This window comes from Odontesthes bonariensis, chromosome 2, assembly GCF_027942865.1.
Source record: "Odontesthes bonariensis isolate fOdoBon6 chromosome 2, fOdoBon6.hap1, whole genome shotgun sequence".
Taxonomy (NCBI): domain Eukaryota; kingdom Metazoa; phylum Chordata; class Actinopteri; order Atheriniformes; family Atherinopsidae; genus Odontesthes; species Odontesthes bonariensis.
The window spans coordinates 273,853-289,214 of NC_134507.1; the positions used below are offsets into that span (position 1 = coordinate 273,853).

The 15,362-nt window shown below is 49.7% G+C and overlaps 1 protein-coding gene across 2 annotated transcripts in view; it reads right to left on the bottom strand.

Moving 5' to 3' along the window:
- Positions 1–15,362, bottom strand: part of tjap1 (tight junction associated protein 1 (peripheral)) — a 49,962-nt gene that overhangs the window by 2,255 nt on the left and 32,345 nt on the right. The window contains exons 5-11 of one of the 2 annotated variants that reach the window (XM_075473343.1): positions 7,562–7,590; positions 7,227–7,388; positions 5,766–5,832; positions 4,685–4,714; positions 2,728–2,835; positions 2,434–2,517; positions 162–833 (exon numbers count right to left, since the gene is read on the bottom strand). In XM_075473343.1, coding sequence (XP_075329458.1) covers positions 162–833; positions 2,434–2,517; positions 2,728–2,835; positions 4,685–4,714; positions 5,766–5,832; positions 7,227–7,388; positions 7,562–7,590 — 1,152 coding nt within the window. The remainder of the gene's footprint in view (positions 1–161; positions 834–2,433; positions 2,518–2,727; positions 2,836–4,684; positions 4,715–5,765; positions 5,833–7,226; positions 7,389–7,561; positions 7,591–15,362) is intronic. The other variant, XM_075473352.1, reaches the window with a different exon arrangement.

The window sequence follows — 15,362 nt, forward strand, 5'->3', positions numbered from 1 at the left end:
GAAAAACTGGCGTCCACCAGAGAGAGAGTCCTCCTGGAACTCCAGGACTCGTCCTCCTGGAACTCCAGGACTCGTCCTCCTGGAACTCCAGGACTCGTCCTCCTGGACCTCCAGGACTCGTCCTCCTGGAACTCCAGGACCTCCTGGACCCTGCATCTCACCTGCGGGGGGCTGCTGAAGGGGCTGGACTGGCTGGACAGCGGCTCACTGGCGGCGTCCCGCTGGGACGGCGGCGTGCGCTGGTGGGCGCCGCCGGAGCCGGAGGAGGGGGCGGGGCTTCCGGGCCCCGGCCGCTCGTCCTCGCTCTGCACCAGGCTCAGCGAGATGGCCTGCCGGGTGGCGTAGGTACAGTTGGGCAGCGGCGAGTTTTTGGGGATCTTGACTTTGTCGTCGGAGGAGAACTCGATGACCTTCCGGCCGGGGTAGAGCGGGTGGGGCGGTGGCGGCGCCGGGTACGGGTTCAGCTTCTCAAAGGACGGCGCCGCGCCCACCTCCTCGTCCAGGCTGCTCTGACTGCGGCAGGACCCGTTCTGCTGCGCCTCCGGGCCGCCCGCCGGCTCCCGGGCCTCCCGCGCCTCGGCACCGGCCGGGCCCGTCATGTCCACGTGCACGAAGACGTCCTCGGCCACCGGCCGGCCGCAGCTGCTGGACTGGGCGGAGTTCAGGACCAGCGGCTCGGGTTTCTCCAGCACGCGGGCAATGACGGAGGTGGGCACCACGTCGGCCGGCGTCAGGCTGAGCGTGTCCGGGTCCTGGGGCCCGTGGGCGGGGCCTCGCTCCGGGAGGCTGCTCTTCATGTGCTTGTTCAGCATGTCCTGAAGCTCGGAGGGCAGCTGAAACACACGTGCACATCAGAGGGGTGAGGACGCAGCACTTCCTGCTTCCTGTCAGGCTCCTTAAAGGGCCGGCGCACTTTATTTCAGCATCACACACACACACAGATGACATCACACACCCACACACACAGATGTAGTGGTGCAACGGATCATAATTGATCCGTGATCCGAATGGATTTCTCTCTACGGTTCGGTATGTACGTGGTCCGCGGATTGGTTGACGAAATAAATAAATAATAAATAAGGAGGCGTGTTTATGTGGAGGCCGCGCGCCTATTCAACCTAAAGGAGAAAAGCACAGTGGTAGCCATGGCTAGCGGAGGAGGAGAGGAACTTGGAAACCCCCCTGCATCATTTAAGTCGCATGTATGGGCACATTTTGGCTTCCCTGTCACATACAATGACGATGGACGAAGGGTGGTGGATAAAACAATTACGGTATGTCGGCATTGTGGCACGAGAAAGCCATATGAGAGTGGAACTACGTCCAGCATGGCAGCGCATTTGAAGCGCCATCATCCTGGCATGTTAGCTCCTGCGTCAGGCTCCAAGACGAGTGCTGCGCATCAACCACTAATCACAGCGACATTTAAACACCCTTTAGCAGCAGAATCTGACAGGGCCAAAGCTATAACAAATGTTATCGGAGTGTTTATAGCTGCAGACATGAGGCCATACTCTGTTGCGCAAAACAAGGGATTTAAACATCTGCTCAATGTGCTTGAGCCACATTATGAAATTCCCTTGCGCACCCACTTCAGTGAAAAGATCGTGCCAAGTCTGTATGAGCAGGAAAAGTTCAAAATTGTTACGGAATTGTCCCAGGCTACTTCTGTTGCGCTAACCACAGACGGGTGGACCTCCAGAGCAACAGAAAGCTATGCAACTGTGACCGCTCACTATATCACAGCGAACTGGGAGATGTGAAGCCCTGTGCTGCAGACACGTCGCCTCTATGAGTCACACAAGCTCCAATCTAGCGCAGGTAGAAGCCGTGGCAGAGTGGAAGATAAGAGACCCAATACAAATATCCCGGTCACAACAGATAATGCTGAAAATCAGATTAAGTTTAGGTCTGCTTTAGTTCTGCTCATTTCATTCTATTTGATGTGTGCATACATAGGTCAGTTTTTATTTAAACTCCATGTTTAGAAGGCTTCATGCCTTAAATTGCCCTTTGAGTTTTTTGTACACTGACCATTTAAAGGATGAAAGTGTCATGTCTTATATTGTACTTTAATTTGTGTTTATATTTTTCATTTTATTTAAGCATTGAATTGACATCTTGGGTTACATGTTTTATTTAGTGAACAAAAAAGGTTGCAATCAGTGTTCTACTAAATAAATGTAAAGCAAAGTTAAATTTTTGTCTAGTTTTTCTGCTGATCCGAAAAATGATCCGATCCGCGACTCAAAACCGTGATACGATCCGAACCGTCAGCTTTTTGATCCGTTGCACCACTACTCAGATGACATCACACACACAGATGACATCACACCAGCTGATGGTCACTCCCTGCAGTTACTATGATATAAACTCTGATAGTTTTATGAGGACCGAGTCCCCACAACATGGGTAAAACACGCAGGTACTCACGTCGGCGAACTTGTGGTTCCTGAAGTGCGATTTGTTGCATTTGAGCAGCTGAACGGCCAAGTTGCAGTCCTGCCTGTAGCGCTCCTACACACACACACACACACACACCGACCTGCATTTGTGCACGTGAGTCAGAGGGCAGGTTTGTGCCTGGCACAGTCTGAGCGTGCTCAGTGTGAACCAGCATGAATGAACATCTGCTCTGTGGCCTTTAAGCTCTAAAGCTGTTAAAATGGTTCAGTAACAATCAGCCTGAGTAAACAAAATGTTTGTTTGTTGGTTGGTTTTTCTCACGTTGAGCTCCTCCAGGTGGTCGATGGTGTTTTTGGCGTCCAGCAGTTTGTTGGTGAGCTCCACGATCTCCTGGTCCATCGTCTTTTTGTCCCTCTCCACCTTCCGCAGCTGTGGGCGGAGCAAAGACAACGTGTCAGACTGTCCGTCACAGCTGAGGAGCCAATCAGCAGCTGACAGGAGGCGGGGCTTCATTTCCAAATACATTCAGATCATGTGGGAACGAACCTGACTCTGATCACTCAGAAACATTTACAGACGACTTCTTACTACATCGATAAGTTCTCCGTACTTCACACTTCCTGATCCATCACAGTTCTCCCAGATCATTTGAATGCTGTAACAGTCAGCAGCGCCGCACAGATGCATTATGGGATGCAGTGGAGTGGCTGCAACTATAAAGAGATCGATCAGATCTGAGAGGATCTCGATCAAAGCGCTGAAGCTGAAATCTGATCAATAAAAAGCGGCTACAGCTGAAGCTTGCATGGCAGTAACATTAGCATGTCTGCTTCTCATCAGATCAGGGCGCTCTGCGGCAGTTAGCAACGCGCAAGTTAGCAACGCGCAAGTTAGCAACGCGCCACGCTACTACACATGTGCAGCTGCGAGTGCATCAGCGGCTCAGTTAAACTCCCCATGAAATGTCACATCTTTGCTCATGTGTCACATGTGTCTGCGACCTATCTGCCAGGTGCCAGCAACTCATTTGCCACATGCCAGCAACTCATCTGCCACACATCTGTACGTCTGCCACATGCCGGCAACTCATCTGCCACACATCTGTACGTCTGCCACATGCCAGCAACTCATCTGCCACACATCTGTACGTATGCCACATGCCGGCAACTCATCTGCCACACATCTGTACGTCTGCCACATGCCGGCAACTCATCTGCCACACATCTGTACGTCTGCCACATGCCGGCAACTCATCTGCCACATGCCAGCAACTCATCTGCCACACATCTGTACGTCTGCCACATGCCAGCAACTCATCTGCCACACATCTGTACGTATGCCACATGCCAGCAACTCATCTGCCACAGATCTGTACTTCTGCTACATGCCGGCAAATCATCTGCCATACATCTGTACGTCTGCCACACGCCGGCAACTCATCTGCCACAGATCTGTACTTCTGCTACATGCCGGCAAATCATCTGCACGTCTGCCACACGCCGGCAACTCATCTGCCACACATCTGTACGTCTGCCACACGCCGGCAACTCATCTGCCACACATCTGTACGTCTGCCACACGCCGGCAATTCATCTGCCACACGCCGGCAACTCATCTGCCACACATCTGTACGTCTGCCACACGCCGGCAACTCATCTGCCACACATCTGTACGTCTGCCACACGCCGGCAACTCATCTGCCACACATCTGTACGTCTGCCACACATCTGTACATCTGTCACACGCCTTTGATTTATCTGCCACATGGCAGCTACACATCTGCCACACGCCTTTGACTTATCTGCCACACGTCTTTGACTTATCTGCCACACGTCTTTGATTTATCTGCCACATGGCAGCGACACATCTGCCACACGTCTTTGATTTATCTGCCACATGGCAGCGACACATCTGCCACACGTCTTTGATTTATCTGCCACATGGCAGCGACACATGTCAAGCAGCACGCCATGAGGTCTGAGCAGCACGCCATGAGGTCTGAGCAGCACGCCATGAGGTCTGAGCAGCACGCCATGAGGTCTGAGCAGCACGCCATGTTTCAGCTTGTTTTTAATCTACAAAAGGTTTGTGTTGACACATGGAGCTGAGCCACAAACATATTTTACAGATGGAGGAGGAGCTGAAATGCAGCTGATGGCGTTTCAAACCCTGACTGCAACGACCTGGTGTTCAAACATTCAGACAGAAAACAGAAGAAGAAGAAGAAGAAAACTGAAGATGGAGGGATGAAGGTGGAGGAAGATGATTGAAACGCAACTGCATGAACCCATGTCTGACTGACGGCGGCCTGATGAAGGTGATGATGATGAAGATGAGTCCATCAGAGAGCAGCGTGAGGAAGGAAAGAAGAGATGAAGAAGGACAGTCAGACAAACAGGAAGTTGGAAAACAAGTCATTAGAACGAGTCATTCTGTTGTCACACTCGTCAGAACACCTGAGGTCCAGCTTCCTCTCACCTTTTCTGATTCAAGTCTTAACCAGAACCAAAAACCGGACAGAGAGACGCTTTGTGATCAGATGGACCGAACTGAAAACAGATGCCATCTCCAGTTTAACCACCAGGTGGCAGCACCTGTTTCCATCTGTGTGGACTACATCACAGTTGGATCAGCTGGCTCTCCTCAGGTGTTCTGAACGCACTGATCGAACAGTTCTGCTGGTAACAGTCTGATCTTAGATCCGCTTCAGTTTGATCTCATAAAGCTGTTAAACATGATGACTTTCACACGTTAAAGAAGAACCTGAAGGGTTCTGATGTCATAGACGCACAACCAATCACTGTTACCTGTTGATTCATTTATCAAGTTATTTATATTTGATGTTTCCTCAGATTAAGAGAAATAAAGTCTGTAACCAGGGTTCGGGCTGCAGCTCTATGAGCCGAACGGTTCTGTCTGCTTCTCTTTTCAACAGGTTAAATGTTGATGTTTGAGCTCAGAGTGATGTCATCGACCACAACAGCTTCCTGCAGCCACTCTGACCTCTGCGCCCATGGCAACCGTCCTGCTGTCAATCAGGACTTTTCCACAGTTTATCAATAAACAGCCTCAGAGTGCATGTTCATTAAGACATTGATCAGCTGTGGGCTGAGTGAAATCAATAAGCTCAACACACAGGACCCATTTATTATCAGTGAGGTCACTAACTCCACTAACCAATCAGGAGCTTCTTTACAGAGCTGTCAGGATGAGAGGCACGAGGCGATTGATCATGTGATCGATCAGCTCTGCCGGATGTATGTGTGTGTGACTGTACAGCAAAACTTAAACACAGTTTGTGATTGATCCCACACACTGCACGTAATCAATAGTTCAACGAGCCAATCAGTGAACTTTACCAGGGCGTGGAGCTTCTCCTCTAGGTCCTGATTGGCTCTCTGAGACGCCGTGTAGCTGTTCTGGAGTCTGGACAGAGACGGGTACACCACGAGTCACAGCATTAGCAAACGAGTCAAAGTCGAGTCACAGCATTAGCAAACGAGTCAAAGTCGAGTCACAGCATTAAAAAACGAGCCAACGTCGAGTCACAGCATTAGCAAACGAGTCAACGTCGAGTCACAGCTCATTAACGAGTCAAAGTCTAGTATCAGCTCATTAACAAACGAGTCAAAGTCGAGTCACAGCTCATTAAAGCGGCGCTATGCAACTTTCAGTAATACGGGGTTTGTTTACCATGCAATACACACCCCAAAGCTGTAGGGGGAGCTCCGTAGAAAATAAGGCGACAGTCTAGCCAGACTGTCGTAAACCCACCAGAGGCAATTTACGGTTTATTTTTCAGGACACTGGCAGAGAGTTGGGGTGTGTCTTATCAGGCTACCTGGCTCGGCCAGAGAGTCTCTAAAAGGGCTGTGGCTCGGCTCAGAGCCCTTTACGACCTGCTGTGAAGCAGTAGTTCTCGGCTCTCGTGTGTCGCGAGACTTCCAGAGGTAAACAAAGCACGCGGCGCCACAGGCAAAGTTGCAAGCGCTGTTTCGGTCTAGGGCCACCAGATGGAGATGGAAATGTCACCGTTTTCATCAGAACGGGTCAGCCAAGCAATCTGATGATTGCCAAGCAATTTTATGACCATGAAAAAGTTGCATTGTGCCGCTTTAGTCGAGTCACAGCATTACCAAACGGGTCAAAGTCGAGTCACAGCTCATTAACAAACGAGTCAGTCAGGTCACAGCATTAACAAACGAGTCAAAGTCGAGTCACAGCATTAGCAAACAAGTCAACGTCGAGTCACAGCATTTGCAAACAAGTCAACGTCGAGTCAGCTCATTAACAAACGAGTCAAAGTCGAGTCACAGCTCATTAACGAGTCAAAGTCTAGTATCAGCTCATTAACAAACGAGTCAAAGTCGAGTCACAGCTCATTAACAAACGAGTCAAAGTCGAGTCACAGCATTAGCAAACGAGTCAACGTCGAGTCACAGCTCATTAACGAGTCAAAGTCTAGTATCAGCTCATTAACAAACGAGTCAAAGTCGAGTCACAGCTTTAGCAAACGAGTCAACGTCGAGTCACAGCTCATTAACAAATGAGTCAAAGTCAAGTCACAGCATTAGCAAACGAGTCAACGTCGAGTCACAGCATTAGCAAACGAGTCAACGTCGAGTCACAGCATTAGCAAACAAGTCAAAGTTGAGTCACAGCTCATAAACAAACGAGTCAAAGTTGAGTCACAGCTCATTAACAAACGAGTCAAAGTTGAGTCACAGCTCATTAACAAACGAGTCAAAGTCGAGTCCTGGGAAACAAACGCTCTCTCTGCTTCTTCATCATCCTAATCCTCGCAGCTGAACACTCCTCACCTGCGGAACTTGTCCCTCATCTTGTCAAGGTCGTCACGGGTTCGGCTGAGCTCCGCCTCCATGTAATGGCGGCTGCCATCAAACTCCACCTCCATGGCCTCCATCTTGTGTGTAGAGAGGGAAAGGCGGCGCTGCAGGTCCTCATTCTGCTGCTGGAGGATTCTGGGTAACAGGAAGTGTTTTCGTTTAGTGGCTGAAGATGAAGGCCAGTCACCTAACGACACCCAGGTGTGATGACACCTGTTAAACCTTTAATCAGTTATTTTATTTAATCATTAAATACAATAACTTTTATTTAATGAGATTTGTCTGGATTCTACCAGCAGCAGACTCACCTGATCCTGTCAGGGTCTGATAACGCCTCCTGAAACAGAGCCAGAGCAGAGACAGAACAGAGTCAGAACAGAGTCAGAGCAGAGTCAGAGGAGTGTCAGAACAGAGTCAGAACAGAGTCAGAGCAGAGACAGAGCAGAGTCAGAACAGAGTCAGAGCAGAGTCAGAGGAGTGTCAGAACAGAGTCAGAACAGAGTCAGAGCAGAGACAGAGCAGAGTCAGAACAGAGTCAGAGCAGAGTCAGAGCAGAGTCAGAGCAGAGTCAGAACAGAGTCAGAACAGAGTCAGAGCAGAGTTAGAGCAGAGTCAGAACAGAGTCAGAGCAGAGTCAGAACAGAGTCAGAACAGAGTCAGAACAGAGTCAGAGCAGAGTCAGAACAGAGTCAGAACAGAGTCAGAACAGAGTCAGAACAGAGTCAGAGGAGTGTCAGAACAGAGTCAGAACAGAGTCAGAACAGAGTCAGAGCAGAGTCAGAACAGAGTCAGAACAGAGTCAGAACAGAGTCAGAGGAGTGTCAGAACAGAGTCAGAACAGAGTCAGAACAGAGTCAGAGCAGAGTCAGAACAGAGTCAGAACAGAGTCAGAGCAGAGTCAGAGCAGAGTCAGAGCAGAGTCAGAGCAGAGTCAGAACAGAGTCAGAGCAGAGTCAGAACAGAGTCAGAACAGAGTCAGAGCAGAGTCAGAACAGAGTCAGAGCAGAGTCAGAGCAGAGTCAGAGGAGTGTCAGAACAGAGTCAGAACAGAGTCAGAGCAGAGTTAGAGCAGAGTCAGAGCAGAGTCAGAGCAGAGTCAGAGGAGTGTCAGAACAGTGTCAGAACAGAGTCAGAACAGAGTCAGAACAGAGTTAGAGCAGAGTCAGAACAGAGTCAGAGGAGTGTCAGAACAGAGTCAGAACAGAGTCAGAACAGAGTTAGAGCAGAGTCAGAACAGAGTCAGAGCAGAGTCAGAACAGAGTCAGAACAGAGTCAGAACAGAGTCAGAACAGAGTCAGAGCAGAGTCAGAGCAGAGTCAGAACAGAGTCAGAACAGAGTCAGAGCAGAGTCAGAACAGAGTCAGAGCAGAGTCAGAGCAGAGTTAGAGCAGAGTCAGAACAGAGTCAGAACAGAGTCAGAACAGAGTCAGAGCAGAGTTAGAGCAGAGTTAGAGCAGAGTCAGAGCAGAGTTAGAGCAGAGTCAGAACAGAGTCAGAGCAGAGTTAGAGCAGAGTTAGAGCAGAGTCAGAGCAGAGTTAGAGCAGAGTTAGAGCAGAGTCAGAGCAGAGTCAGAGCAGAGTCAGAGGAGTGTCAGAACAGAGTCAGAACAGAGTCAGAGCAGAGTTAGAGCAGAGTCAGAGCAGAGTCAGAGGAGTGTCAGAACAGAGTCAGAACAGAGTCAGAGCAGAGTCAGAGGAGTGTCAGAACAGAGTCAGAACAGAGTCAGAACAGAGTCAGAGCAGAGTTAGAGCAGAGTCAGAACAGAGTCAGAGCAGAGTCAGAAGAGTGTCAGAACAGAGTCAGAGCAGAGTTAGAGCAGAGTCAGAGCAGAGTCAGAGGAGTGTCAGAACAGAGTCAGAGCAGAGTCAGAGGAGTGTCAGAACAGAGTCAGAGCAGAGTTAGAGCAGAGTCAGAGCAGAGTCAGAGCAGAGTCAGAGGAGTGTCAGAACAGAGTCAGAGACGAGTCAGAGCAGAGTCAGAGCAGAGTCAGAGCAGAGTTAGAGCAGAGTTAGAGCAGAGTCAGAGGAGTGTCAGAACAGAGTCAGAGCAGAGTTAGAGCAGAGTCAGAGCAGAGTCAGAGGAGTGTCAGAACAGAGTCAGAGCAGAGTTAGAGCAGAGTCAGAGCAGAGTCAGAGCAGAGTCAGAGGAGTGTCAGAACAGAGTCAGAGCAGAGTCAGAGGAGTGTCAGAGCAGAGTCAGAGCAGAGTCAGAGCAGAGTTAGAGCAGAGTCAGAGCAGAGTCAGAGGAGTGTCAGAACAGAGTCAGAGCAGAGTTAGAGCAGAGTCAGAGCAGAGTCAGAGCAGAGTCAGAGGAGTGTCAGAACAGAGTCAGAGCAGAGTCAGAGGAGTGTCAGAACAGAGTCAGAACAGAGTCAGAGCAGAGTTAGAGCAGAGTCAGAGCAGAGTCAGAGCAGAGTCAGAGGAGTGTCAGAACAGAGTCAGAACAGAGTCAGAGCAGAGTTAGAGCAGAGTCAAAACAGAGTCAGAACAGTCAGAGCAGAGTCAGAGATGAGTCAGAGATGAGTCAGAGACGAGTCAGAGACGAGTCAGAGCAGAGTCAGAGCAGAGTCAGAGCAGAGTTAGAGCAGAGTCAAAACAGAGTCAGAACAGTCAGAGCAGAGTCAGAGATGAGTCAGAGACGAGTCAGAGCAGAGTCAGAGCAGAGTCAGAGCAGAGTCAGAGCAGAGTCAAAGCAGAGTCAGAACAGAGTCAGAGCAGAGACAGAGCAGAGTCAGAGCAGAGTCAAAGCAGAGTCAGAACAGAGTCAGAGCAGAGACAGAGCAGAGTCAGAGCAGAGTCAGAAAAAAGTCAGAGCAGAGTCAGAGCAGAGTCAGAGCAGACTCAGAGCAGAGTCAGAGCAGAGTCAAAGCAGAGTCAAAGCAGAGTCAAAACAGAGACAGAGCAGAGTCAGAACAGAGTCAGAGCAGAGTCAGAGCAGAGTCAGAGCAGAGTCAGAACCTGCAGCTTCAGAGTGATCCATCCTGTTGATGAATAATCTGCAGCGTTTAACCTGGTCAGGAACACTTTAATTAAACTGGAGATGGTGAACCACTCGAGTAACAAACACTGAAGTCACATGACTTCACTAACTTCTGGCTTATGTCAACTCAACGAAGAACTCTGGAACAAAAACAAAAGAACAGTCGATAGCTCCAACAAGTTAAAAAAAAAATATATATATATATATACAAATTAATAAACATTCAGACCAAACCCAGCCTGAAACCAGTTCCAAACCCATTCTCAAACCAGTTCCTAACCCAGCCTGAAACCAGTTCCTAACCCAGCTCAAACCAGTTCCTAACCCAGCCTCAAACCAGTTCCTAACCCAGCCTCAAACCAGTTCCTAACCCAGCCTCAAACCAGTTCCTAACCAGCCTCAAACCAGTTCCTAACCCAGCCTCAAACCAGTTCCTAACCCAGCCTGAAACCAGTTACTAACCCAGCCTGAAACCAGTTACTAACCCAGCCTGAAACCAGTTCCTAACCCAGCCTGAAACCAGTTCCTAACCCAGCCTGAAACCAGTTCCTAACCCAGCCTGAAACCAGTTCCAAACCCAGCCTGAAACTTGATCTAAACCCAGCCTGAAACCAGTTCCAAACCCATTCTCAAACCAATTCCAAACCCAGCCTGAAACCGATTCCTAAACCAGCCTGAAACCAGTTCCTAACCCAGCCTGAAACCAGTTCATAACCCAGCTCAAACCAGTTCCTAATCCAGCCTCAAACCAGTTCCTAACCCAGCCTGAAACCAGTTCCTAACCCAGCCTGAAACCAATTCCTAACCCAGCCTACAACCAGTTCCTAACCCAGCCTGAAACCAGTTCCTAACCCAGCCTACAACCAGTTCCTAACCCAGCCTGAAACCAGTTCCAAACCCAGCCTGAAACCAGTTCCAAACCAATTCTCAAACCCAGTCTGAAACCAGTTCCTAACCCAGCCTGAAACCAGTTCCAAACCCAGCCTGAAACCAGTTCCAAACCCAGCCTGACACCAGTTCCTAACCCAGCCTGAAACCAGTTCGTAACCCAGCCTGAAACTTGATCTTAACCCGGCCTGAAACCAGTTCCAAACCCAGACTGAAACCAGTTCCAAACCCAGCCTGAGACCAGTTCGTAACCCAGCCTGTAACTTGATCTAAACCTAGCCTGAAACCAATTCCAAACCCAACCTGACACCGATTCCTAACCCAGTCTGAAACAAGTTCCTAACCCAGTCTGAAACCAGTTCCTAACCCAGCCTGAAACCAGTTCCTAACCCAGCCTGAAACCAGTTCCTAACCCAGCCTGAAACCAGTTCCAAACCCAGCCTGAAACCAGTTCCTAACCGAGCCTGAAACCAGTTCCAAACCCAGCCTGACACCAGTTCCTAACCCAGCCTGAAACTTGATCTAAACCCGGCCTGAAACCAGTTCCTAACCCAGCCTGAAACCAGTTCGTAACCCGCCTGAAACTTGATCTAAACCCGGCCTGAAACCAGTTCCAAACCCAGCCTGAAACCAGTTCCAAACCCAGCCTGAGACCAGTTCGTAACCCAGCCTGTAACCAGTTCCAAACCCAGCCTGAAACCAGTTCCAAACCCAGCCTGAAACTTGATCTAAACCCAGCCTGAAACCAGTTCCAAACCCAGCCTGAAAGCAGTTCCTAACCCAGCCTAAAACCAGTTCCTAACCCAGCCTAAAACCAGTTCCAAACCCAGCCTGAAACCAGTTCCAAACCCAGCCTGAAACCAGTTCGTAACCCAGCCTGAAACTTGATCAAAACCCAGCCTCAAACCAATTCCAAACCCAGCCTGAAACCGATTCCTAACCCAGCCTGAAATCGATTCCTAACCCAAACTGAAACCAGTTCCTAACCCAGTCTGAAACCAGTTCCTAAACCCGGCCTGAAACCAGTTCCAAACCCAGTCTGAAACCAGTTCCTAACCCAAACTGAAACCAGTTCCTAACCCAGTCTGAAACCAGTTCCTAACCCAGTCTGAAACCAGTTCCTAAACCCAGCCTGAAACCAGTTCCAAACCCAGCCTGAAAGCAGTTCCTAACCCAGCCTAAAACCAGTTCCTAACCCAGCCTAAAACCAGTTCCAAACCCAGCCTGAAACCAGTTCCAAACCCAGCCTGAAACCAGTTCCAAACCCAGCCTGAAACCAGTTCGTAACCCAGCCTGAAACTTGATCAAAACCCAGCCTCAAACCAATTCCAAACCCAGCCTGAAACCGATTCCTAACCCAGCCTCAAACCAATTCCTAACCCAGCCTGAAATCGATTCCTAACCCAAACTGAAACCAGTTCCTAACCCAGTCTGAAACCAGTTCCTAAACCCGGCCTGAAACCAGTTCCAAACCCAGTCTGAAACCAGTTCCTAACCCAAACTGAAACCAGTTCCTAACCCAGTCTGAAACCAGTTCCTAACCCAGTCTGAAACCAGTTCCTAAACCCAGCCTGAAACCAGTTCCAAACCCAGTCTGAAACCAGTTCCTAACCCAGCCTGAAACTTGATCTAAATCCAGCCTGAAACCATTTCCTAACCCAGCCTGAAACCAGATCCTAACCCAGCCTGAAACCAGTTCCAAACCCATTCTCAAACCCAGCCTGAAACCAGTTCCTAACCCAGCCTGAAACCAGTTCCAAACCCAGCCTGACACCAGTTCCTAACCCAGCCTGAAACTTGATCTAAACCCGGCCTGAAACCAGTTCGTAACCCAGCCTGAAACCAGTTCGTAACCCAGCCTGAAACTTGATCTAAACCCAGCCTGAAACCAGTTCCAAACCCAACCTGAAACCAGTTCCTAACCCAGCCTGAAACCAGTTCCTAACCCAGCCTGAAACCAGTTCCTAACCCAGCCTGAAACCATTTCCAAACCCAGTCTGAAACCAGTTCCTAACCCAGCCTGAAACCAGTTCCTAACCCAGCCTCAAACCAGTTCCTAACCCAGCCTGAAACCAGTTCCTAACCCAGCCTGAAACTTGATCTAAACCCAGCCTGAAACCAGTTCCTAAGCCAGCCTGAAACTTGATCTAAACCCAGCCTGAATCCAGTTCCTAAGCCAGCCTGAAACTTGATCTAAACCCAGCCTGAATCCAGTTCCTAACCCAGCCTGAAACCAGTTCCTAACCCAGCCTGAAACCAGTTCCTAACCCAGCCTGAAACCAGTTCCTAACCCAGCCTGAAACCAGTTCCTAACCCAGTCTGAAACCAGTTCCTAACCCAGCCTGAAACCAGTTCCAAACACAGTCTGAAACCAGTTCCTAACCCAGTCTCAAACCAGTTCCTAACCCAGTCTCAAACCAGTTCCTAACCCTGTCTGAAACCAGTTCCTAACCCAGCCTGAAACCAGTTGCAAACCCAGCCTGAAACCAGTTCCTAACCCAGCCTGAAACCAGTTCCTAACCCAGCCTGAAACCAGTTCCAAACCCAGCCTGAAACCAGTTCCTAACCCAGCCTGAAACCAGTTCCAAACCCAGCCTGAAACCAGTTCCTAACCCAGCCTGAAACATGATCTAAACCCAGTCTGAAACCAGTTCCTAACCCAGTCTGAAACCAGTTCTTAACCCAGCCTGAAACCAGTTCCTAACCCAGCCTGAAACTTGATCCAAACCCAGCCTGAAACCAGTTCCTAAGCCAGCCTGAAACTTGATCTAAACCCAGCCTGAATCCAGTTCCAAACCCAGCCTGAAACCAGTTCCTAACCCAGCCTGAATCCAGTTCCAAACCCAGCCTGAAACTTGATCTAAACCCAGCCTGAAACCAGTTCCTAACCCAGCCTGAAACTTGATCTAAACCCAGCCTGAAACCAATTCCAAACCCAGCCTGAAACCAGTTCCTAACCCAGCCTGAAACCAGTTCCTAACCCAGCCTGAAACTTGATCTAAACCCAGCCTGAAACCAGTTCCAAACCCAGCCTGAAACCAGTTCCTAACCCAGCCTGAAACCAGTTCCTAACCCAGCCTGAAACTTGATCTAAACCCGGCCTGAACCAGTTCCAAACCCGGCCTGAAACCAGTTTGTAACCCAGCCTGAAACTTGATCTAAACCCGGCCTGAAACCAGTTTGTAACCCAGCCTGAAACTTGATCTAAACCCAGCCTGAAACCAGTTCCTAACCCAGTCTGAAACCAGTTCCTAACCCAGCCTGAAACCAGTTCCTAACCCAGCCTGAAACTTGATCTAAACCCGGCCTGAAACCAGTTCCAAACCCAGCCTGAAACCAGTTCCTAACCCCGCCTGAAACCAGTTCCTAACCCAGTCTGAAACTTGATCTAAACCCGCCCTGAAACCAGTTCCAAACCCAGCCTGAAACTTGATCTAAACCCAGCCTGAAACCAGTTCCAAACCCAGCCTGAAACCAGTTCCAAACCCAGCCTGAAACTTGATCTAAATCCAGCCTGAAACCAGTTCCAAACCCAGCCTGAAAGCAGTTCCTAACCCAGCCTAAAACCAGTTCCTAACCCAGCCTAAAACCAGTTCCAAACCCAGCCTGAAACCAGTTCCAAACCCAGCCTGAAACCAGTTCGTAACCCAGCCTGAAACCAGTTCCTAACCCAGTCTGAAACCAGTTCCTAAACCCAGCCTGAAACCAGTTCCAAACCCAGCCTGACACCAGTTCCTAACCCAGCCTGAAACCAGTTCGTAACCCAGCCTGAAACTTGATCTTAACCCGGCCTGAAACCAGTTCCAAACCCAGACTGAAACCAGTTCCAAACCCAGCCTGAGACCAGTTCGTAACCCAGCCTGTAACTTGATCTAAACCTAGCCTGAAACCAATTCCAAACCCAACCTGACACCGATTCCTAACCCAGTCTGAAACAAGTTCCTAACCCAGTCTGAAACCAGTTCCTAACCCAGCCTGAAACCAGTTCCTAACCCAGCCTGAAACCAGTTCCTAACCCAGCCTGAAACCAGTTCCAAACCCAGCCTGAAACCAGTTCCTAACCGAGCCTGAAACCAGTTCCAAACCCAGCCTGACACCAGTTCCTAACCCAGCCTGAAACTTGATCTAAACCCGGCCTGAAACCAGTTCCTAACCCAGCCTGAAACCAGTTCGTAACCCGCCTGAAACTTGATCTAAACCCGGCCTGAAACCAGTTCCAAACCCAGCCTGAAACCAGTTCC